The 19,241-nt window shown below is 43.8% G+C and overlaps 1 protein-coding gene across 1 annotated transcript in view; it reads right to left on the minus strand.

Annotated features, from left to right (window-relative positions):
- USP8 (ubiquitin specific peptidase 8) overlaps positions 1–19,241 on the minus strand; it is a 52,077-nt gene that overhangs the window by 1,862 nt on the left and 30,974 nt on the right. Inside the window, exons 7-17 of the mRNA XM_015425850.1 lie at positions 17,832–17,840; positions 16,924–17,083; positions 15,558–15,720; positions 14,572–14,716; positions 12,442–12,674; positions 10,422–11,027; positions 8,786–8,875; positions 7,837–7,917; positions 7,323–7,588; positions 3,332–3,544; positions 1,551–1,761 (exon numbers count right to left, since the gene is read on the minus strand). Of these exons, the coding sequence (XP_015281336.1) occupies positions 1,551–1,761; positions 3,332–3,544; positions 7,323–7,588; positions 7,837–7,917; positions 8,786–8,875; positions 10,422–11,027; positions 12,442–12,674; positions 14,572–14,716; positions 15,558–15,720; positions 16,924–17,083; positions 17,832–17,840 (2,177 nt within the window). The remainder of the gene's footprint in view (positions 1–1,550; positions 1,762–3,331; positions 3,545–7,322; positions 7,589–7,836; positions 7,918–8,785; positions 8,876–10,421; positions 11,028–12,441; positions 12,675–14,571; positions 14,717–15,557; positions 15,721–16,923; positions 17,084–17,831; positions 17,841–19,241) is intronic.

Below are 19,241 nucleotides of genomic sequence, written 5' to 3' on the forward strand. Positions count from 1 at the left end.
GGGTCAAATCTCACACACAGCAGTGTCAAACACTGCAGGTGAAGAAGAGTAATGAGAGCTGTTCAGAGATTTTCTGCAGGGACCTCCCCACTTGGAAGTTCTGCAAACCAGAAACACTCCTACACACCAATTAAACCCCTGTATTAGCAAAGCTATCTCCTCTACTATCCAGTGGTATACAGCTGCTATTTAGAAATGGGGATTTATTAATTCCACAAAATCATGCTTTATACCAGACTCTACCGATGCTGGGTGAAACTCTCTTCCAAAGGCACTGGTCATCACTGGAGCCAGGAAGAGAACAGGAAGCAGCCCGGTGTTCTTCCAGTATGCCTGGGCCCGGGAGCCTCACTCAGTACTGCTTCCTTTTTTACTTATATCTGCATTTCCAATTGTGACACACTGCTTTGGAAACCAACCTCTGGGTAAAACTGACATGCAGCAGTGAAATGGCCAGACGCATTGAAATTTGTATGCACTAGACACAAGATGAACAAACAATTAAGTTTTTGTTTACTTACTCTCTAAGAGGCATCAGAGTATTTGTAAAAATAGGAGGGGGAAGAAGAGACTGAAAAGCAGATCTTTAAGAGGCCAGGCAAAAATGATTTCCATGTTAGCTACATTAGATGAGCCAAACAAAGCCCCCGACCCATCAAGTTCAAAGGAGCTGGAGCAGGAGGCATCCCTGATGCGATGGCCCTGAATTTAAAGGTGGCCCATTGGAACATACGAGGGCCAAGGATTATCTGTAGACATCCTTAAGAGAATTTGGTAGCTATGTGCCCAGTTCCTGGATTAGATGTGCAACTGCTTTTCAAGAATATGAACACTGTGCTGTTACATTAAACCAAAAGGCTACCCCACCACCTGTCTGTCTGCAGCCACTCCAATACCCTGAGGAAGCGGCCCACAAGGTAGCATCCATTTCTTTTCATACAGCACCAAGCAAGGTGTAATTCCACCTACTTAGCATATGGAGATTCCATTTCTATTCAATGCGACCCTGCTTTTAATGAATTTTTCTCTACCTTTTGACCAGTGCCTATCTCACGTCTCATGAAAAAGAATTTGCTAAATAAAGTACTGCGTAAAGTAATATTTTTCTGTACTGTGAACTGAGAAATGGGGCTATTTTCTGCCCTGTTCTCTCCTCACTCACATATTATCCTAGAGCAAAGGCAGAATCTAAGGCTGGGGTGGGAAACAGTGGGAATTGTTTCACCCCTTGCTTGTGACAGTACAATGGCTAAATTAAATGCATAAACGTTTGGGTTTTGTTTTCATAACTGTATGTTTTGTTTTACATTGTTTTTAAGTACCAAACTGCCCGAGAGCTTAATAGTGGAAAGGGGAGATAGAAATGTTTTAAAATATATATTTTTTTAAATACAGCTTTTAAACAAGCAGATGTACAAGTTATGCAAATCACTTGCAAACCCAGCATCTGAGAAAGGGGGAACAGAAAAAGTGTGAAATTTCGCACTCCTGTTTCATAACACTACATTGCCAAACATTATGTGCGAAATGTTGACAAGAATATAACTTACTTTATTTAAGTCTTCATGGAGACCGTCCATTAAGAACAGGAGCAGTTCTTGAGAGTCTTGCTGACTGTACCCTGCAAACTGGTCATTGATCTTCCCAATGGTGACTTTAAAATCTCTTGGACTGATGTATCTGTACTGCCCAGTCCAGAAGGCCTTCATGATTATGCCAAACTCCTCTGCCACTTCACCTTTGTGACCCAAGAGGTTTGACCTGAAGCAAACACAAGAATTTAAATGGCCAGCATCCAAGCAGAACAAAACAAAAAAATCTGAAACAAAAGGTGTTTATACTGGAGCGATGTCACTTTGAGGCTTATTCTTTCACCGTCTATGCAAATACAGCTATCAGTAATATGTTTACAGCTTACAAAGATCTCCAAATGGGTCTTTCCTGGGCACAACACAGCTAACAGCCTCCTGAGTCCTTTGAAAGCACAGAAGGCACTTTGCTTAGGACCAGTGTTCCCTCTAAGCTAAGTTAGTGTGAGCTGGCTCATAGTTTTTTAGCCCCTGACTCACACATTTTTGTCTCGGCTCAGTAAGGAGGGCTCCAGATGTTCCCTCTAAGCTGTGGAGTCCTGGGAGCAAAAATTCTGCTTTGTGAGCTACTGGCATTAAAATTGTGAGCGAGCAATTTGGCTGCTGCATAAATTAGTTTGCTCGGGAGCCCTCCTTCCTGAGCTGAGACAAAAATGTGTGAGCTGGAGGCTAAAAAACTGTGAGCTAGCTCACACTAACTCAGCTTAGAGGGAACACTGCTCCAGAGCAAACTAATTTATGCAGTAGTCAAATCGCTCACTCACAACTTTAATGCCAGTAGCTCACATAGTAGAATTTTTGCTCAGAAGACTCCATAGTTTAGAGGGAGCATTGCTTAGGACCACTCTGTTAAGGGACCTGTGGAGCAGGATAGGGACAGCATGGTGTAGAAAATCTATGGCATTAACTCATCTAAGTGGAGATTACCATGATCATTTTCCATATCAAGACACCTGGAGCCTCAGAAGTGCTTTTGAAATTATCTAAGAAAGCAGTTAGAAAACATTGTGCCAGAGAACAGAACAATTCCCATCCTGTTCTCTTTCCAAAAATTAATTCCCTAAATAGTCTCATACAGAAAAAGTTACACCAGGGCCGGTCCCCTCAGTCACCCTGTGGTGCTGGAAAGTGCCATCAAGTCGCAGGTGACTTATGGTGACCCTACAGGGTTTTCAAGGCAAGAAGCGAACATAGATGGTTCGCCATCGCCTGCCTCTGCAAGTACTAACCAAGGCTGGCCCTCCTGTTTAGCTTCTGAGACCTGACTAGCATGGGCCAGCCTGGGCCAGCCCGGTCAGGCTCCATCATCCTAGGTGATCTGAAACAACAGCACGTCTCTCTGTGGTGAGGGAGAATTAAAACCATCTGTAGACAAAAGCTGCTGACCAGCAGAGTCCTTTTGCTGTTTAGAATATTAATGCTGGTAGCTCATTTCCTACAAGTTCCAAGAAGGTCAGAGGACCATAAATACATTCCCTTGGCTTGCTATGTACCCCACAAATGGCAGCCCAGTGGCAAGACCCAAAGTTTTTTTTGTGACGCACTGAATACCTTCCACTGTTAAGCCACCTCAGACTTACTTCCTGCAGAGACCTGCTGTCATTGCCACTAAAGAAAGCATTATGATAAAAAATGACTGTTTCACTAAAAATGCTGTAGCGTTTTTGAAAAAAGGTGATAATTTTTGCACTCAAATGCAAACTAAAGAAAGCAATGACATCAACCAGGAGGAGCCCTGTTACCTGTTGATATCATCCTGATAGAAGTTTCTGTTGAAATAATCTGCCAGATGTGGGGCGTTGCAAAGACACTGTAAGACGGAGTTCATGTAGCAGGTGTTTCCTAAGTTCCGAAGGCCTGTGAGGGCTGGTCCCTGTCCTCCAAAAACAGGGTTGAGATTACGAATCTGAGAAGCAGAAAGCCTTGATATCTCAGCTTTTGTATAGCTTGAGGGTCTGTAAGAAAGAGGCAATGATTAAACAGGTGTCGTCTTCATTCTTGGTGGGTTGTTTGTTTTTTAAAGCCACTTATTCCATTTATATGGTCCATCCCTGCAGGTTTTCTACCAAAAAATGAATTATAAAGGAGAAGGAGGAAGGGGAATATAATTATGACTATGAAACGATGATTAGAAAATGAGCTTCACTCTTTACTTTTTACTCTCTTTTACTCATATTTAGAATGTTTATTATACACAACGAATAATCTTTTATAGAGAGATTTAAGATAATATCTTCTTTTATAACAACTTCCTACTACAGCATATATTCATTATAGTTTGGTTATTTTAACAATACAAAATATGACAGTTGTAAACTCTCATATATGCATAGAAAAAAGTATATGGAAACAGTGTATGGAAAATTTGTATAGCATTTTTAGAAACAGAAGGGCGAAAAGAATAATGGCAGCTGGAACATGTCAAAAAGACAAAAGGAAAGTAGAATAAACTGATGAAGAAAAAAACTAAGAATTGGTGGAAAAGTTATTGTAAATATTGGTGAATCAGATGCAACCATTTGAGGAGAGAACTCAGAAGAACATTCAGAGTATTCAGAAAAATATCCAAAAATCTGAGAAAAGAACTCAGAAGAAAATCCAGAGTATTCAGAAGAATATTCAAATATCTGAGGGAAGAACATGGAAGAACATTCAAGAAGCATGCCAAGAACTATCGGCTGGACCGTCATAGATTAACGCAAAATTATGAGACCAAACACAAAGAAATTGCAAGTAAAAAGAAAATGATATATATTTAAAAAACAAGACTCCTGGATTGAGACAGCAGAACAAAGAATTGAAATTTTGGAAACCCAATGTAGAGCTAACAACCTGCGTTTTAGAGGCATACCAGAAGATTTTGGGAGGCTAAATCTGGAAGAGAGATTTCAGGAACTGCTTCAGGATTATTTGAAGACACTGGGAGTTTTCCCAATATTGACCAGATATTCAGTGAATTCAAATTTTGCATTCAAGAGTAAGCTACCTTGAGGTATACTGGTTTTCTTACTCATAAGAAAACACGAGATGTAATATTAAAGAGAATCTCCACTTAAAGTAGCAGAAAAAGAAGTGCAGGTCTTTCAGATCTACCACCAAGTGTGCTAAGGAAAAGGAAAGATTTTAACTTTCTGTGAAAGATTCTATAAGGGAAAGAAATAAGATATCACTGGAAAATACCATCTGAATATAGGTATACTTACCACAAGGAAGGAAAGTAATCAAGAACAAGCCAAGCTATTAGCTGAAGAACTACAAGCGGAGGACCAATATAGAGGAAAAACAGGTTGCTTACCAGTAACTGGTGATCTTCGAGTGGTCATCTGTGCATTCACACCAATGGGTTTAGTGCGCACGCGCTGACCCAACCGGTGCTGTAGCAAGCTATGTTTCAACAGATTTTCGCGCCGAGCCGCTCCAGGCATACGCAGGAACCCCACTGCGCATGCCCAGAGGGACGGGCGTGGACATCCCGCCAGTTCCTTCAAAGCACCGCCGCAAATCAACACCTATCAAAAAAACATAGGAGCTGACAGCAGAGGGGAAGGAGGGCGGGTGGTGTGAATGCACAGATGACCACTCGAAGATCACCAGTTACTGGTAAGCAACCTGTTTATCTTCTTCGTGGTCTCTGTGCTTCACACCAATGGGAGCCTAGCGAGCCATATCCTACCTGGAGGAGGGTGCTGGCAGGATGTTCATCGCTGGGCTGAAGACAAAACGTGACGTCCGATGCTGTCATTGGTGCGTCGGACGTCGAGGGCGTAATGCTGGATGAATGTATTAGGCGTGGCCCATGTAGCAGCTTTGCAGATGTCCTGTATCGGCACACCTTTTTCCAGGACAGTTAAAAAATCCCCACTTTGTATTCTTCTTCTTCTTCTTTTCCATATGGCAAGAAAAGGCAAATGCCGAAGAAAGGGCGAGAAAGAGGGGGGGGGTGGCCCGAAGGCCTGAGGAAAATTTCCCTCACGAAAATAAAAGTCCTTCCTTCTTCTTCTTCTTTTTTTTAAAAAGAAAACGAAAGAGAAGTCACACGGGGACGAATCCGAAGAAAAGAAAAATTAAATAAAGGCCCGAAGGCAGCTACAACTATCCGGTCAGGAGGAAAGGCAAAAAGGGTCCTTTCAACGCGGTGGTAGAAAGAGAACTGGCGGGATGTCTGCGCCCGTCCCTCTGGGCATGCGCAGTGGGGTTCCTGCGCATGCCTGGAGGGGCTCGGCGCGAAAATCCGTTGAAACATAGCTTGCTACAGCACTGGTTGGGTCAGCACGTGCGCACTAAACCCATTGGTGTGAAGCACAGAGACCACGAAGAAGATCTGAAGGAAAATCTTTAAGTAACTCAAAGCAAAGTTTATCTAAGATCTCAGTAAATGAAACAGTTGTGGCATCAACATTGGGACAAAAGGGATAAACTAAAAATAGTATCAGTAAATATTAACAGAATGAACTCTTCTATGAAACGTACAAAATATTTTAACCAACTTAAAAAGCAAAATGCTGATATGGACTGTGGTTTGGAATTCTTGAATGGGATGCAAGGTTTATATTTGAACTAACAAGCAAAGATTTTAATAAATGGAAAACTAACAGAAGCAATTTTGATTGAAAAAGGAACATGCCTCTATTATTTGTTTTAGTGATAGAGATTTTAGCTACAAAGATCAGACATGATGCAAGGATCAAAGGAATAAAAGTGGATGATACAGACTTACAATGAAAAGTTATGTAGATGATGTGGTTTTAATAGTCTTGGATGCCCAAAAAACATTACAGCATGTAATGGAACATACTGAAAAATTTGGATCCTTTTCAGGATATTAAATTAACAGGAAGAAGACAAAAAAAAGACCCCTAAGGTGCCCACCCCTCTGCACGTTCGTGGTTGGGGTTCCTGCGCATGCCTGAAGTCTGGGCGCGAAAATCCATTAGAGCTTGCTACAAAACCGATCAATCCAGCACAGGGGCACTGAATCCCATGGGTGTGAAGCACAGAGACCACGTTGAAGATACTAAGTTTACAGCCAGCCAGGCGTTAAGAGAAAACTGGTCTAAAATGTTCTTCAAATGGTATATAACTCCCAAGGATATTGAGAAAGCAGACAAAAATTACAAAGGAAAATGTTGGAAATGTCAAGCTATACATAGAACCTTTTACCATATGTGGTGGACTTGTAAAAAAGCAAAAAGATACTGGAAGGAAATACATGGGAAAATGCAGAACATATTAAAATTTAAATTACCTATGGAAGCTAAGAACATGCTATTAGGAATATTGCCCAAAAATTACCAAAAGTTTTGGATGAAATATTGTGACAGTGGCTAGAATAATCTATGCAGCAAAATGGAAACCAGACATCTGACCAGCTTATAAGGATGGGGAAATTACTGCCTATGGCAAAATTAGTAACCTATTTGAGAAACAGATCAATTTCAAAATCTGAGGAGAGATGGAGTGTTTATTATGCAAGCAGGAGACAAATTAAGAATGAGAAATAGTTTTAAAATGTATATAAATGTATTGCTATGCATATAAATGTGTTATACTGCTGAAATAGAATGAGAATGAGTTTTGAATATAAACATATGAGGAAGTGGATTTTGAACAAGATCTGTTATTTTTTATCTTATATACGAGATATATAATACGTCCTCTTTTAAGCTTTGGCATATTGAAAGTTAGTATATTGAAAGTAGGAAGAGACTATCAGGGCAGGTGTAGCAGACATACTTATTCTCGCGATTGACTGCAGGAGTGACAACGATCTTCTTCCTCTCTTCCTCTTGAATGGCCTGCGTGATGTCTGGAGAAGAGTAAGAGCGCTTCAGCTTGGAGTGTTCCCTCTCCCGTTGGTCAACAACAGCCTGAGGCTTTGGTTTATGAGTTGGCGGTGTAGAAGGAGGTGTGGCGGACTGAGTCATTTCTGGAGGATACATGTGGACGCTGTTGGTTGGGGAATGATAGTAACGGAAGGTCCCAGTGACTGGATCAAGGAACTTCAAGGGACACATGCAGAAAAAGAAATAAGAGTTCAGTGAAATCTCAGAAGATGGTACAGAGCAACTATCTCACCAAGACATGCCAGGAGTTTGTGAGGAGCGATTTGGAAATCCCATGCCCATATCCCAAAGACTCATTCTTCAGGACTCTATAAACCCTTATGGGCTTGAGCTGGCTAATTTTCCTCCCATCTCCTTTAACTGACACTCAACATGAACGTTAGAATGTTAGAAGTTGCACTTACCTTTACCCAACCAGAAGGCAGTCCTGGTACTATCCTGCCCATCTCCTCACTCCGTGCCCTTGTTAAAGGCTCCCGCTGGGACTTAGGAAAAAAAAGTTGAGGACTAAGACACAAGAAAATACAAGAACACAACACGCTGCATACTTTCCTTGTCTTTGGGATGATGCACACAAAAGGCGGACAGCACAATGATTTCGGCAAATGCAAAACTCTATCTGGGAACTTTTCCACAGAGTCAGCAAATGGACAACAGTGGGAGAGGGGATCTGGAAGGCAAGTCGTCTGACTGAGCTGTGGGCACAAACAGCTGTTGAACAAGGACTGGCTACTGAAGCAAGACAGGTGAGTAGTGGAGGTGAATTTCGAAAGATATGAGCTCTACAGGTCAGAACATTCAGTTGGAAAGTTCAGTGGCTGAGAGGATGAGCTACGGTCTGGGAAAGTCTCTTGTTCAAATCACATCTCTACTCAGGACTCAACAAGTTGCCTCACCCAGGAAACTTTCTCTCTCTATGCCTTAATGCTGGCCTACCTTACAGGGTTCTTATCAGGACAACAATATTATACCCTGTAAACACCTGAGGGCACTGCATAAAATGCTAAAGTATTACCAGCCTCCTGGATACATAAAACAATGAAACCAGACAACTCACTGCACTAACTTTTAGTATCCTGAAGAGAATCCAGACCAACAAAAAAGACACTTCATGCTGAAGAACTCAAGAGTTCTAAAAAATTTTTGAACAAAGGAGCAGCAAGGTAACCAACATTCCACATGAGCGATCCCCTGAATCTGCTTTTTGTTGGCAAACACGGGTATTTATGAAAAATAACACAAATGGTTATGAATTCCTCTTAAAGAGGAAGTTGTTACATGACAACAGATATAAAATGAGCTGATGTTATGGCAACTGCTCTACATTTCTTGAGCTAGGCACAATGCATTTACTTTATTTTTTTCAGAATCTTGTTCAGTATCCTCTCTACTGGTTCCTGGCTTTTGAGATTCTGTTTCTGGATGTCCTTTAAGCCCAGTCTGCTGCAAAAAACAGATTTTAAAAGGGAAACTTTGAATTTTCGTATATAAATTTAGAAAGATTCAGAAAGAGTGATCCATGCTGGTGTTAATGCTTCGTATTTAAAAAAGACTACTCTGAATTTTAAAAAATAGTGAGAAAACATTTTCATTACTAAAGAGAATGCAGACCCACCCAAAACAACATTTTTGATAGCTCCATTGAGAAATATTTTTAATGAAATTGCTGTCAAGTCAATGTTATGCTCACCCTGTGACATGATAAAGTTTTTCTGCATGCACTCAGAGGCCTTAATTAAGTGCTGAGGATATAATATGCCTCAAATACATGCCAGTGGTGTGGGAGGACCTGTTCTTTAACTTTATCAGAAAGGTTTGGAAACAGGACTATGGCTATTAACTTGGTCTGTGGAGGGGGAGCAGCGTCCCCTGCCCATGGCCAGAGTCACTTGGTTATTGTTTTACAGATTCTGGATAATGGTCTTTTAATACACTTACAGTTATATATTTTTTAACTTCTGCTCATTTTAAACTTTTAATTTAAACACCAGATGAATACTTTCCCAGACAAAGACTAAGGCTTTGTTACATTCAGCATGGACATACGCAGAGAACACATGCAAGTAAAACATTTTTATTGCCTGGTAACCTGCTAGTGCAGACCAGTAGTCCATCTAGTCCAGCATCTTATAAGGGGAGAGGTGCTGGCTCAGTGGAAGAGCCTCCCTTTGCATGCAAGGGCCCAGGTTCAATCCCTGCCATCTCCATGTTTTAAAAAGATCAGGGAGTAGGTGATGGGAAAGACCCGAGACCCTGGAGACCCACTGCCAGTCAGAGTTCACAAGACTGACCTTGATGGGCCAATGGTCTGATTCAGTATAAGGCACCGTCATGTGTGTTCATGTGTGTTTCATACAATGGCCAACCAGTTGCCATGGAGGTCAACAGAATACAGAGGCCTCCTTTGATGTTTCCTCCTAGCCTTGGTATTAATGTTACTGCCCCTTTATTCATTGTGGCTAATAGCCACTGTTGGACCTATTTACCTAAATCCCATTCTAAAGCCATCTATGCTTCAGCTATCACTACATCCAGTCTAAGAACATAAGAAGAATGGGAGGTACAGCCTCCCTGAGCTTTCCCAACACAGGTTGCAGCTGGGCTCGAACTGGCTTCTGTTGCCGCTTCCCCCGGCCCCTGGTTTGGCCAGACCTATTGTGTTTAGACCCCCCCCCCCCGCCCTTCATGGTGTTTCAGAGAGGACTGGGGAGAGGGAGGCCCAGTCCTCTCACAGAAAGGGTGAATTTGTACTACCTTCCTTCCTTCCTTCCTTTCTGTTCACTTTGCAAATTCTCCCTTGCCCATCACCTCCCTGAGGCACAGGCTTGGCCCTGCCTCGTGGTAGGGCTACAGCTGAAACACCACTTAGTTAAAATGGTGCTCTCTGCCCTTAGGAGCAATGCTACGTTTCAGAGCCCAGCCTGAAAATAAAAGCACTTGGCAAAGGGAGACTCTCTGCTTTGCTTTTGGAACCAGCTGAGCTGCTCACCTTGCTTGAGACCAAATCCCCCCTCACAGCTGCCCGCGACTCCTCTGCAAATCTCCGCCTTTGTGCTTCTGGTGTCCGGGTAACTTTTTCTTTTTCATTGACAAAGTTGCTCCCAGCATCTAGTTTTTTCCTCCCTTCGGGGGTTTCGCTTCCAGTCTGGCTTGGTTTTTTAATTTCTTTTAGCTCTGTGTGGGCTTTCTTCTCTAGCTCCTGCTTTTCATCCACCTCTTTGCTAGCCTGGGGCTCTCCTTCTCCCCTCTCTGTTTCTTCTTTTGCCTTCTGGAGATTTCCCTTGCTTTCCGTTTCCTCCTGCTCTTCTCTGGCTTTCTGCCCTTGGTCCTGCTTCTCCTGTCTGAGCCGCTCTCTCTGTTCTTCCTTGTTTTTCTCCTGCAGCTCCTTTCCTTGCTGCCTTTTCTCCTTTTCTGTCAGCCCGTGGCTTTTCTCTTCCTCTGCCAGGCTGGGTTTTGTATCTAATGGGGGTTTCGTGGAACGATCTGGAACGACTCTTCCATCTGAAACAATCTGCTTGCCAGTGGCTGGGCTCTCAGCTTTTGACCCATTAGCATCATCTGGAATTTTTGCTGAAGGCTTTTTTGTACGATCAATCTGGAGTAATGTTAAAAACTTTTTTTAAAAAGACGAAACTATTAAAAAAATACTAGGCTTTGCTAGCCCTTCTTTCTTTAGATGAAAGGTTTCTGTACATCTATAGCTTCCTATGGCCAAACAGCTTATTTAGGCACGTACAGCTGACTGCACGCATTCACACTCTCTGTTTGGATGGTATCAGCGGTCTTCCCATATCCACGACTGTGCTGGGAGAGAGATCAGGTTGAATACAAGGCCCCACCTGACCCTGTGAGAATGCACCCTCAGCCTAGCACAGCACAGCACAGCGGTTACGAGACTGCACTGTGAATCAGGACGTGCCGGGTCTGAACTCCACCTCTGCCATGGACTCACTAGGAGGCCTCAGGCACACCACTCTCGCAGCTCTTCACACCTGCCACCTGGAGATAATACATCTCCCACAATCCCCCTTTCTGCCTGCCCAGTCCTGCTGTATACCACCTAGGTCATGGTGAGCCTTTCAAAAGCATTCCCATGAGAGATGTACTGGAGGTGCCACACTTGAGTGCCCTTCTAAGCTTTTTTGCCCTGTGGAAAGGGACTCAAAAGGCATTTAAGTGCCTTATGAGCGATCTTTTCCAAGGTCCCATGATGCCCCCCCCCCCCAATTCCAAAGTGGGAGGGAGAGGGAAGCCGGACGGCAAGAAATGGTGCTCTCACCCTGGCCGCTGCTTGCAGGGGTCTCTCCTTAAAAATAAGCTTTTTACGCACACACGGCTATTTGTGGGTCGGGGCTTTTAATTAAGGGGCAGGGTCCCAAAATGCCCCACTGTAGCTATGGGCCTGATACTGATCTGCCTTACAGGGCTGTTGTAAGGACTGTACCAAGATAAGTGAAACAATTTGAACATTCTGAAGAAGAAAGTACCATTGACTTGCAACAGACTCATGGTGACCCCACCCACAGCAAGAGGAGAGCAGAGGTGATTTGCCATTGCCTTCCAAAGTCTTCCTTGGTGGTCTCCCATCAGAGTACTGAGCATGGCTGGTCATGTTTAGCTTACAAGCTCTGACAAACCCAGGTTATTCAAGCTACTGAACACTTCGAAACGCTACATAAGTGTTAATTTTATCAGTCTCTCAGGGTCAGGAGAGACCACTCGAGATCATTCATGTCTGGGGGGGGGAAGGCTTCATTCCTTTCAGGCAAACTCCCAAGGGGTGGGGATGGGAACAGACCCTTGGTGAGGCTGCTCTGTTTCACGGAACAGCAGTTCTCCTCCCACAAAGGAGATCCCAAGTTTGTGATTTGGTGTAGGTAGGCAGCTGTCCCAGTAAAAAAGGCGAGAAGCACCTTGTAGTATGTGAACAACCTGTGTGAACAAACCTCTAGCCCTTCCTTTCTCACTTTCCTCTTATTAAGAGGACTGGGAAGTGCTATACAGCTCACCTGAGGAATAATCTTCACAGAAGATGCTGGCTGGGGTACAGAAGATGTGCCTTCAGACTTAGGAGCAACAGCAACTGATCCAGTGGGAGTTGCTGGTTTCAGTGTCTCTCCTCTTCCTTCCTTGTCATTTGCCATTTCAGGTCTTTCAGGCATTTCCGTGATGGAAGTTTTTACACGGACAACTGGTACCACAGGTGGAGCTGGCTCTTCCAAGGATGGGTAAGTAAAATCCACTGAAAAAACACAAAAAGAAGGTGCTTTTTAAAAGGGGGAGGAGGGACAAATCTTTGCAATGCAAAGAGCTACTGAAGTAATGATACTACATGCAGACTAGGTATGTAAGGGCAATCAAGTTGAAACTGACTTACGGTTTCCCATCCAAGTACCAACCCTGCTTAGTTTCTGAAAACTGACCAAGAGCAAGCTACACCATGCTGCCTTCCCCACCTACACAGTCTACAGAACCAAACGGCCAGAAGTAAATGAAATAACCAAAGTTACCACTATCACAAACAAACTACATCAACTACTTTATGAACCAGAAAATAACTGACATAGAATATGGAGGGGTTTTTGAGCTATCTCCCTTATAAATAAAAGCTGAATGGTGGTGGCACTTCTCTAGAACTTTCCACACGCTCCAAAATCAGTTCGCTCTCTGATCTGTCATTGAGGGTCTCCCTATCCACTGGCTGCTTTGCCTGAGTCCTGCCTCCAACATTCTAAACAGTTTGCTCTTCCTCTCCCCCCCACAGCCAGTCAGAACACTGAGGTTATTTGCATATGCAGCCTCATTGGCCTTTGCCTCGGAACACAGAGGTCATTTGCATATGCGACTTGATTGGCTTTTGCCTCTAACATTCTAAACAGTTTGCTCTTCTGAGGTAAAGTGTCCAATCTCCAGGTGAGGGCTGGAGATCACTCAGAATTATAACTGCTTTCCAGATGGCAGAGATCAGTTCCCCTGGAGAAAATGGTGGGCTCTGTATCCTTATATGCTGCTGAGTTGGCCCCCATATGACAGCCAATGTGACGTAGCAGTCAGGGCTTCAGAGCACGGGAGAGGCTGCAGGTGTGTGGGGAGTGGAAATCTGAAGAGTGAGGGGGAAATAAAGGTAGGTTAATGATGGGCTGGGAAGGAGATAGGGTTGCCAACTCCAGGTGGGAAATTTCTGGAGATGTGAGGGATGGAGCCTGGAGAGGGTGAGGTTTCAAGAGGCGTGGGACCTCGTACAGGTACAAAGCCATAGACTCCACCCTCCAAACCAACCTTCTGGGGAACCATCATTGCCAATCTCCAGGTGAGATCACTCAAAATTACAACTGTTCTTTAAGTAGCAGAGATCAGTTCCTGTGGAGAAAATGGTGGACTCAGTGTCATTATACCCTGCTGAGGTCGCCACAGCAAATTGATACTGAGTGTCCAAGGCCGGGGCACCCGCCCAGAGCCTCTTTCTAGAGGCCATTGTATTTATTTCCACAACGGGCCTTTTTCCTAGTTTATACATATTTCAGTTTGCATTCTGCACTCCTCCAAAGGTTCAGAGAATGTTAGGACATCTTTTTGCAGTGGGGGAGGAGCAGTCAGAAAAGATATAAAACCAGCTAGGATAGAGAAAAATGCAACTTCTAGCTGGTCACATGGTGCCTTTATTTCCCTCCCTAACTCTATACTCAGGAGCAATATCCGAAGGCAATCCAGACTTGGACAATGTATCACCCAGAATGAGACTTTGCAAATGGGAAGGCAAATGGTGGTGGGTAGGGAGAGAAAGGTTGGGTTTGTTTCTCAAGCTATATTTTCGAAGTCCCTTTTAAAAGCAAACTTTTGATGGCATTGACTGAGGAAGGCATAGACTTGATGGCACAGTGAGGAAGATGCTGGGTATTGATTTTTAGCACATTGGTGTATTCTGATGGTTGCAGATCACCTAGGTCTTTTTCTGGTAGGAAAAAAAGTGTTTAAGATTTAAAATGATTAAAATAAGCATGTTTAGGAAGAGAATCTCTACAGCCTGATCTTTGGAAGCAGATCCCACTGCTTTCCATAGGAGTTGCTCCCAAAGAAGGACTGAAGTACTAGAAAGACTCCCCCCCCCCCAAAGTGAGTAAGGTGTTTTTCATACTCACAAGAGATAGACACTGCTTCATTCTTGCTGCGTTGGGGTGGAGTTACTTTTGCATTTGTTGTGTATTGGGGATAGCAGAGAAGCCAGTTTTCATACCCTCCTTCTAAGACCAAGGGCTCATTCTGCAGTACAGCTTTACTTTCCCACTGAAAGTGAAGGATGGAGTATTTTAACAACAAAAAAACCCCCCAAAAATATCCCAAATCACAACTCAGTCAAGTCACATGATTATATAAAATGTGGCACAGGACCCAGAACAAGGTTGTGGGATTTAACACTGTACAACAAATTTGTGTGTAACACTGTTTATAGTACATACACTCTGGAACACCTTATTCTAAATGCAAGAAGCCTGTTTCAGCATCAGAAAGATCACAACATGGCATTTGAATGGAAGCCATTAAGGACTGAAAGAGGAAGTGAAGCTTTTTTTCCTGCCTGCCTTTTTGGAGTCTACAATTGCCACCACACACACACACACACATATTAAAAAGCCATGGTCATTCCATTCCGCAATGCTGTTTAATGACTTTCTGAAACTGCACTGGAACAATCAGTGTGGAGGCTGATGATGCTACACTGCCACGGCCCTTCCGTTCAAAGGCCCAATGAAGCTATTTAGCCGCAGCTTGTTGTCTTAACTTTGGCTTAAGATCCAGTGTACAGCAAAACCAGGCTTTACGTTGAAAACTGCCGATGGCCCAATACATATGTAGTGCTTACCCACGGTTAGCACAAACCCACTTCAACCTATTTTCACCTCCTAGTGTGTGGCCAATCTTAAACCACAGTTTGAACATTTGGGCGAAACACTTAACCATGTCTGCGTGAGGCCCATATCTCATATGGAAATTTATATACACTCAATTAATAGGCTTTGAAACAATAAACTAAACAAAAGCTTCAGTTTGTTGACAAGCTTTATAAAAATAATGACCTCTGAGCTTCTCATTGATCCAAGGTAATTATAAGCCTGGATCTGCTCACCTTGAAAAGTGCATCTTTGAGGCTCCACAGGGGTGTTCCTAACTGTAGGTCTTTCACAGAACTAAACCAGTCAAGCAGAACAATATAATTGACTTGCCCCCTCTCTTTCCAAGACTCTTTAGAAGCATCTGGGAGTTTAGTTTCAATCCACTTAGCGGTGACACTGAAACAAGCATATAACAAAAGAACGCAGGAAAATATTTCAACTCGGAGAAACAATTTGTCACTTATGAGGTGGAAGGGTGGGGCATGAGCAGCTACCTCCACCTTGCAATCTAGACTGTCATGCAACAACATAAACTGGCCCAAATCTGGAGGGCTGACTATGCACCTTGATTATGCCACAGCAATAGGAAAGCATGGTTTCTAAGGTTAGTTCGCTACTAGCACCCACATGCCTTCTCATACGAATGGTGCGCGCGCCTGACAAGAAGGCCCAAGACTACAAGCATGTATTCTGGCATGCATTTTAACTCCATGCTGGGAAGATCAGCCTACCTACTGCCTTGCTCACACCCATAAGGTTCAGCCAAAACTGGCCCCTTATTAAAGAGACCCAGTGTGGTAGCAGTGGACGGAATGAAGGGAGAGGGAGCCAGCCACCCCCACACCAATGAATGCTTTCCTTCACCCCCTGGGAATGCTCCCCCCCCCAAACTCATTGATGCTCCCAGAATTACTTGATGCTTCCATTCCCGGCTCACGTGGAGCCCTCATATCACACACTGAGGGCAAGCACAGTGCAGTGGTTAGAGTGCTGGACCAGGATCTGGGAGACGCAGGTCTGAATCCCCACTCGTGCCATGGAAGCTTGTTGGGGGGCCTTGCGCCAATTGCACATTTAGCCCTGTCTGCCTCACAGGGTTATTGTTGTAAGGATAAACGGAGGAGAGGAGAATGACATACAGTGCTTTGGAGAGAAACCCGGATATAAATGAAGTGAAATAAAATAGATACTGATAGGAATATTCCTACCTATGGTCACTACCATATTGTAACCCATTAAATCAGGATCATTCCGCAGGGGGTATATTTCTTTCCTCACTGTATTCTCCCAACCCTCTAAGATTCTAAGGTGAAGCCTCAGCTTTGACGCCATGCTCTTCATAAGAATATTACCCATAGGTTTGTTTGGTCCTTTTTTGGAAATCCATTTATACTAATTGAGCACCACCACAGCCCATGGCCAAAAGTTCCACAGTCCTATTAAATGTTCCTACCAAAGGGAAAAAAGTGTGTGCGCCTTCGCTCTTTTTATTGCAGCCGGGCAAACAGATGCCTGCAGCGTTCACTTCTTCCCTGTTCTGCTCTGGACAAATGGCAAACATCCAATGAGTCTTTCTGCTAGGAAAAGTTCATTCCATACCCAGGACTGATAGCCTCTTCTGGAACGCTGATGGAGTTGATAATGCATGACTCCTGATAATCCTTCAGGCTTCGGGCATCCATGACCATTAGCTTGATGCTCCTGTCCATCATCATCGTAAACAATTTCTCCGCCGTGATCCCTCCTTGAGGAACAGCAGCTATTTAGAAATGTAAATGTAAAGCAGGACACAGCTTTTCCTAAAGGAACTTCTGCAAATGACTGGAAAGATTACCGAAATACAATGTTCTCCCAGAAAAAGAGAAGACAGCGGGTTCTCAGCTGTCTCACTGAAACATGTTTATGATCAAACAAACCTCCTCTACAGCACTGAGGGCAAGCATGCATCAGCCTCTCTTTGCTGCCAGCCTGAGGACCAAGGACCACAAAAAAGCTGCAATCCCTCCCTCCCTCCCAGGATGATTAGCCTTGCCTCGGATGTTGACCAGAGAACGAGCAGCTACAGGAAGCTAGCCTCCTGACTGTGGCGGAATGGGCCTGCGGGCCCTGTTCCATCCTGCCTCCAAGGTTTTCGCAACACCTGGAGAGGCTTTTTTCTCTCTCTGGTAACCTGCCACCACCACCGGACTTTTGTAGGAATTGCCCGATGGGAGGGCCAGGACTCCCAGCTTCCCTTCCATGTTCTGAGGCCAGGCCCAGTGCCTGGTCACCATGGGGACAGTTTACTGTTTTATGCTTCCTTGGAGGAATAGGCACTTGCCAACTGACTGCCTTCCCCCGGCACTCCTTTTAAAATAGTGTGTCTGAGAGGGTGGAGGTTTATGTGGTACAGAGAACCACTGCCAGCATCAAAAGTTATAAAGTATTGATTAAAAAGAAAATATTCACAAGAAGACTTTTGGCACAGCACCAGACTGAGCAAGGGATTCAAAAGAAATGGGAAAAACACAATTTCTCTGTCCCTCTCACTATACATGCCCTATCAGATGTTAAAATATAGGACAGGCTCCTTTAGCTTAGGAAGTTACAAATATCTACAGAGTTATCATTACCTTGAAGCTTCCTTCAGCTCCTCAGGACAACACAAGGTTAAAATGCCTGCCTTCTCCAGACCTCAGTTAAGAGTTCTGCCTGCTCTGATGGACTCCACACTAAAGGGGGCTTTTTCCTTGTTCCCGAGTTTTATCACCTCTTTTTTCCCCACCCACTGCCCAGGTAAGGCCAGGTCAAAGAGGCTTTTTCTGGAGATCTCTAGAAGTTCCTTCCTGAAGTCTCTCTAGTCTTCAATTCCTCCAAATCTCTATTCCCTGTTTGAAGGGGGGGGGGAGAGACTAGCTAGATCTATGTCTCTAGCTAGATGTATTAGCATTTCTAAAGAGGTAGCTGAGTGAACCTGGAAAGCCATTGACTGGCTTCCTCTTTCCTACCTGTTCTCTGCCCAGAGAGAAAAAAAAGCTTTTAAAACTCAGAGTGAAGGTTTTGCTCATTTCAAACCTCCAAAGAAAAAATGAATTTATTCACACTGACCAAAAGATCCCTGCTCCTAATGCCCTGTAGCTGCAATAATGAGAGAAAGGTCATTCAGGCCTCTGTCACTGACCGCTAGGCTAGGGACCACTAGGAGGTTCCACCACCTGCACCCCAGCCAGAACCATCAGCGAGACCAGACCAGCCACGTTCAAATGGGGATGAGATGTCTGTTAACTTGATTCTGGCAACAACCAATATTGGCGCTGCTTACAAGCAAACAGTTCTGTTATTCCTATATGGTTGCGCTGTCCAGCTGTGAAACCATTTTTGCAAAATATCTGTAATGTAATGTAATTAGTGAGACACTGAAGAGAACCGTGATGTGTAGTCCAGTAATGATTCTGTTTGGACAAATGGAAAAACAGCATGGGTAGCGACTGGGAAATAAGATAGCTGCAGCAAGATTGGTCACTGCAAAATTTGGACAGAACTGATGACATCTGCAATGGGATTATGGTTCAGGAAGTGTGGAAACAGTATGATCATGGATCAGTCCATAGCCCAGAGGGGTCAGAAAGGGATTCTTTTATTTCTTGGGGCTATTTCCATTGCCTTCAGAAAAAGAAACAGAATGCTGGATGGTGTGGCCACACAATCCAATAAAAGCTTCCCTTGGGCATGTTTACAAGATAGCATTTGCTCAGAACGAGGGTTGGAAATTCTGTATTTCAGGGTGGAAAGAAATTCTCCCCTAGGTCCCAGTGGATATAATATGGAGAGGGGGAGAGGAGAGTTTCTTTCTTCTGTCAAGCAAGCTTTATTCACTTGCTTTGGGCATCTGGGTTCATTTCCGTGGACACCTTCTATGATGCACACCCACTCTTTCC

This window comes from Gekko japonicus, unplaced genomic scaffold, assembly GCF_001447785.1.
Source record: "Gekko japonicus isolate JY-2015 unplaced genomic scaffold, Gekko_japonicus_V1.1 scaffold2441, whole genome shotgun sequence".
In the NCBI taxonomy this organism is placed as follows: domain Eukaryota; kingdom Metazoa; phylum Chordata; class Lepidosauria; order Squamata; family Gekkonidae; genus Gekko; species Gekko japonicus.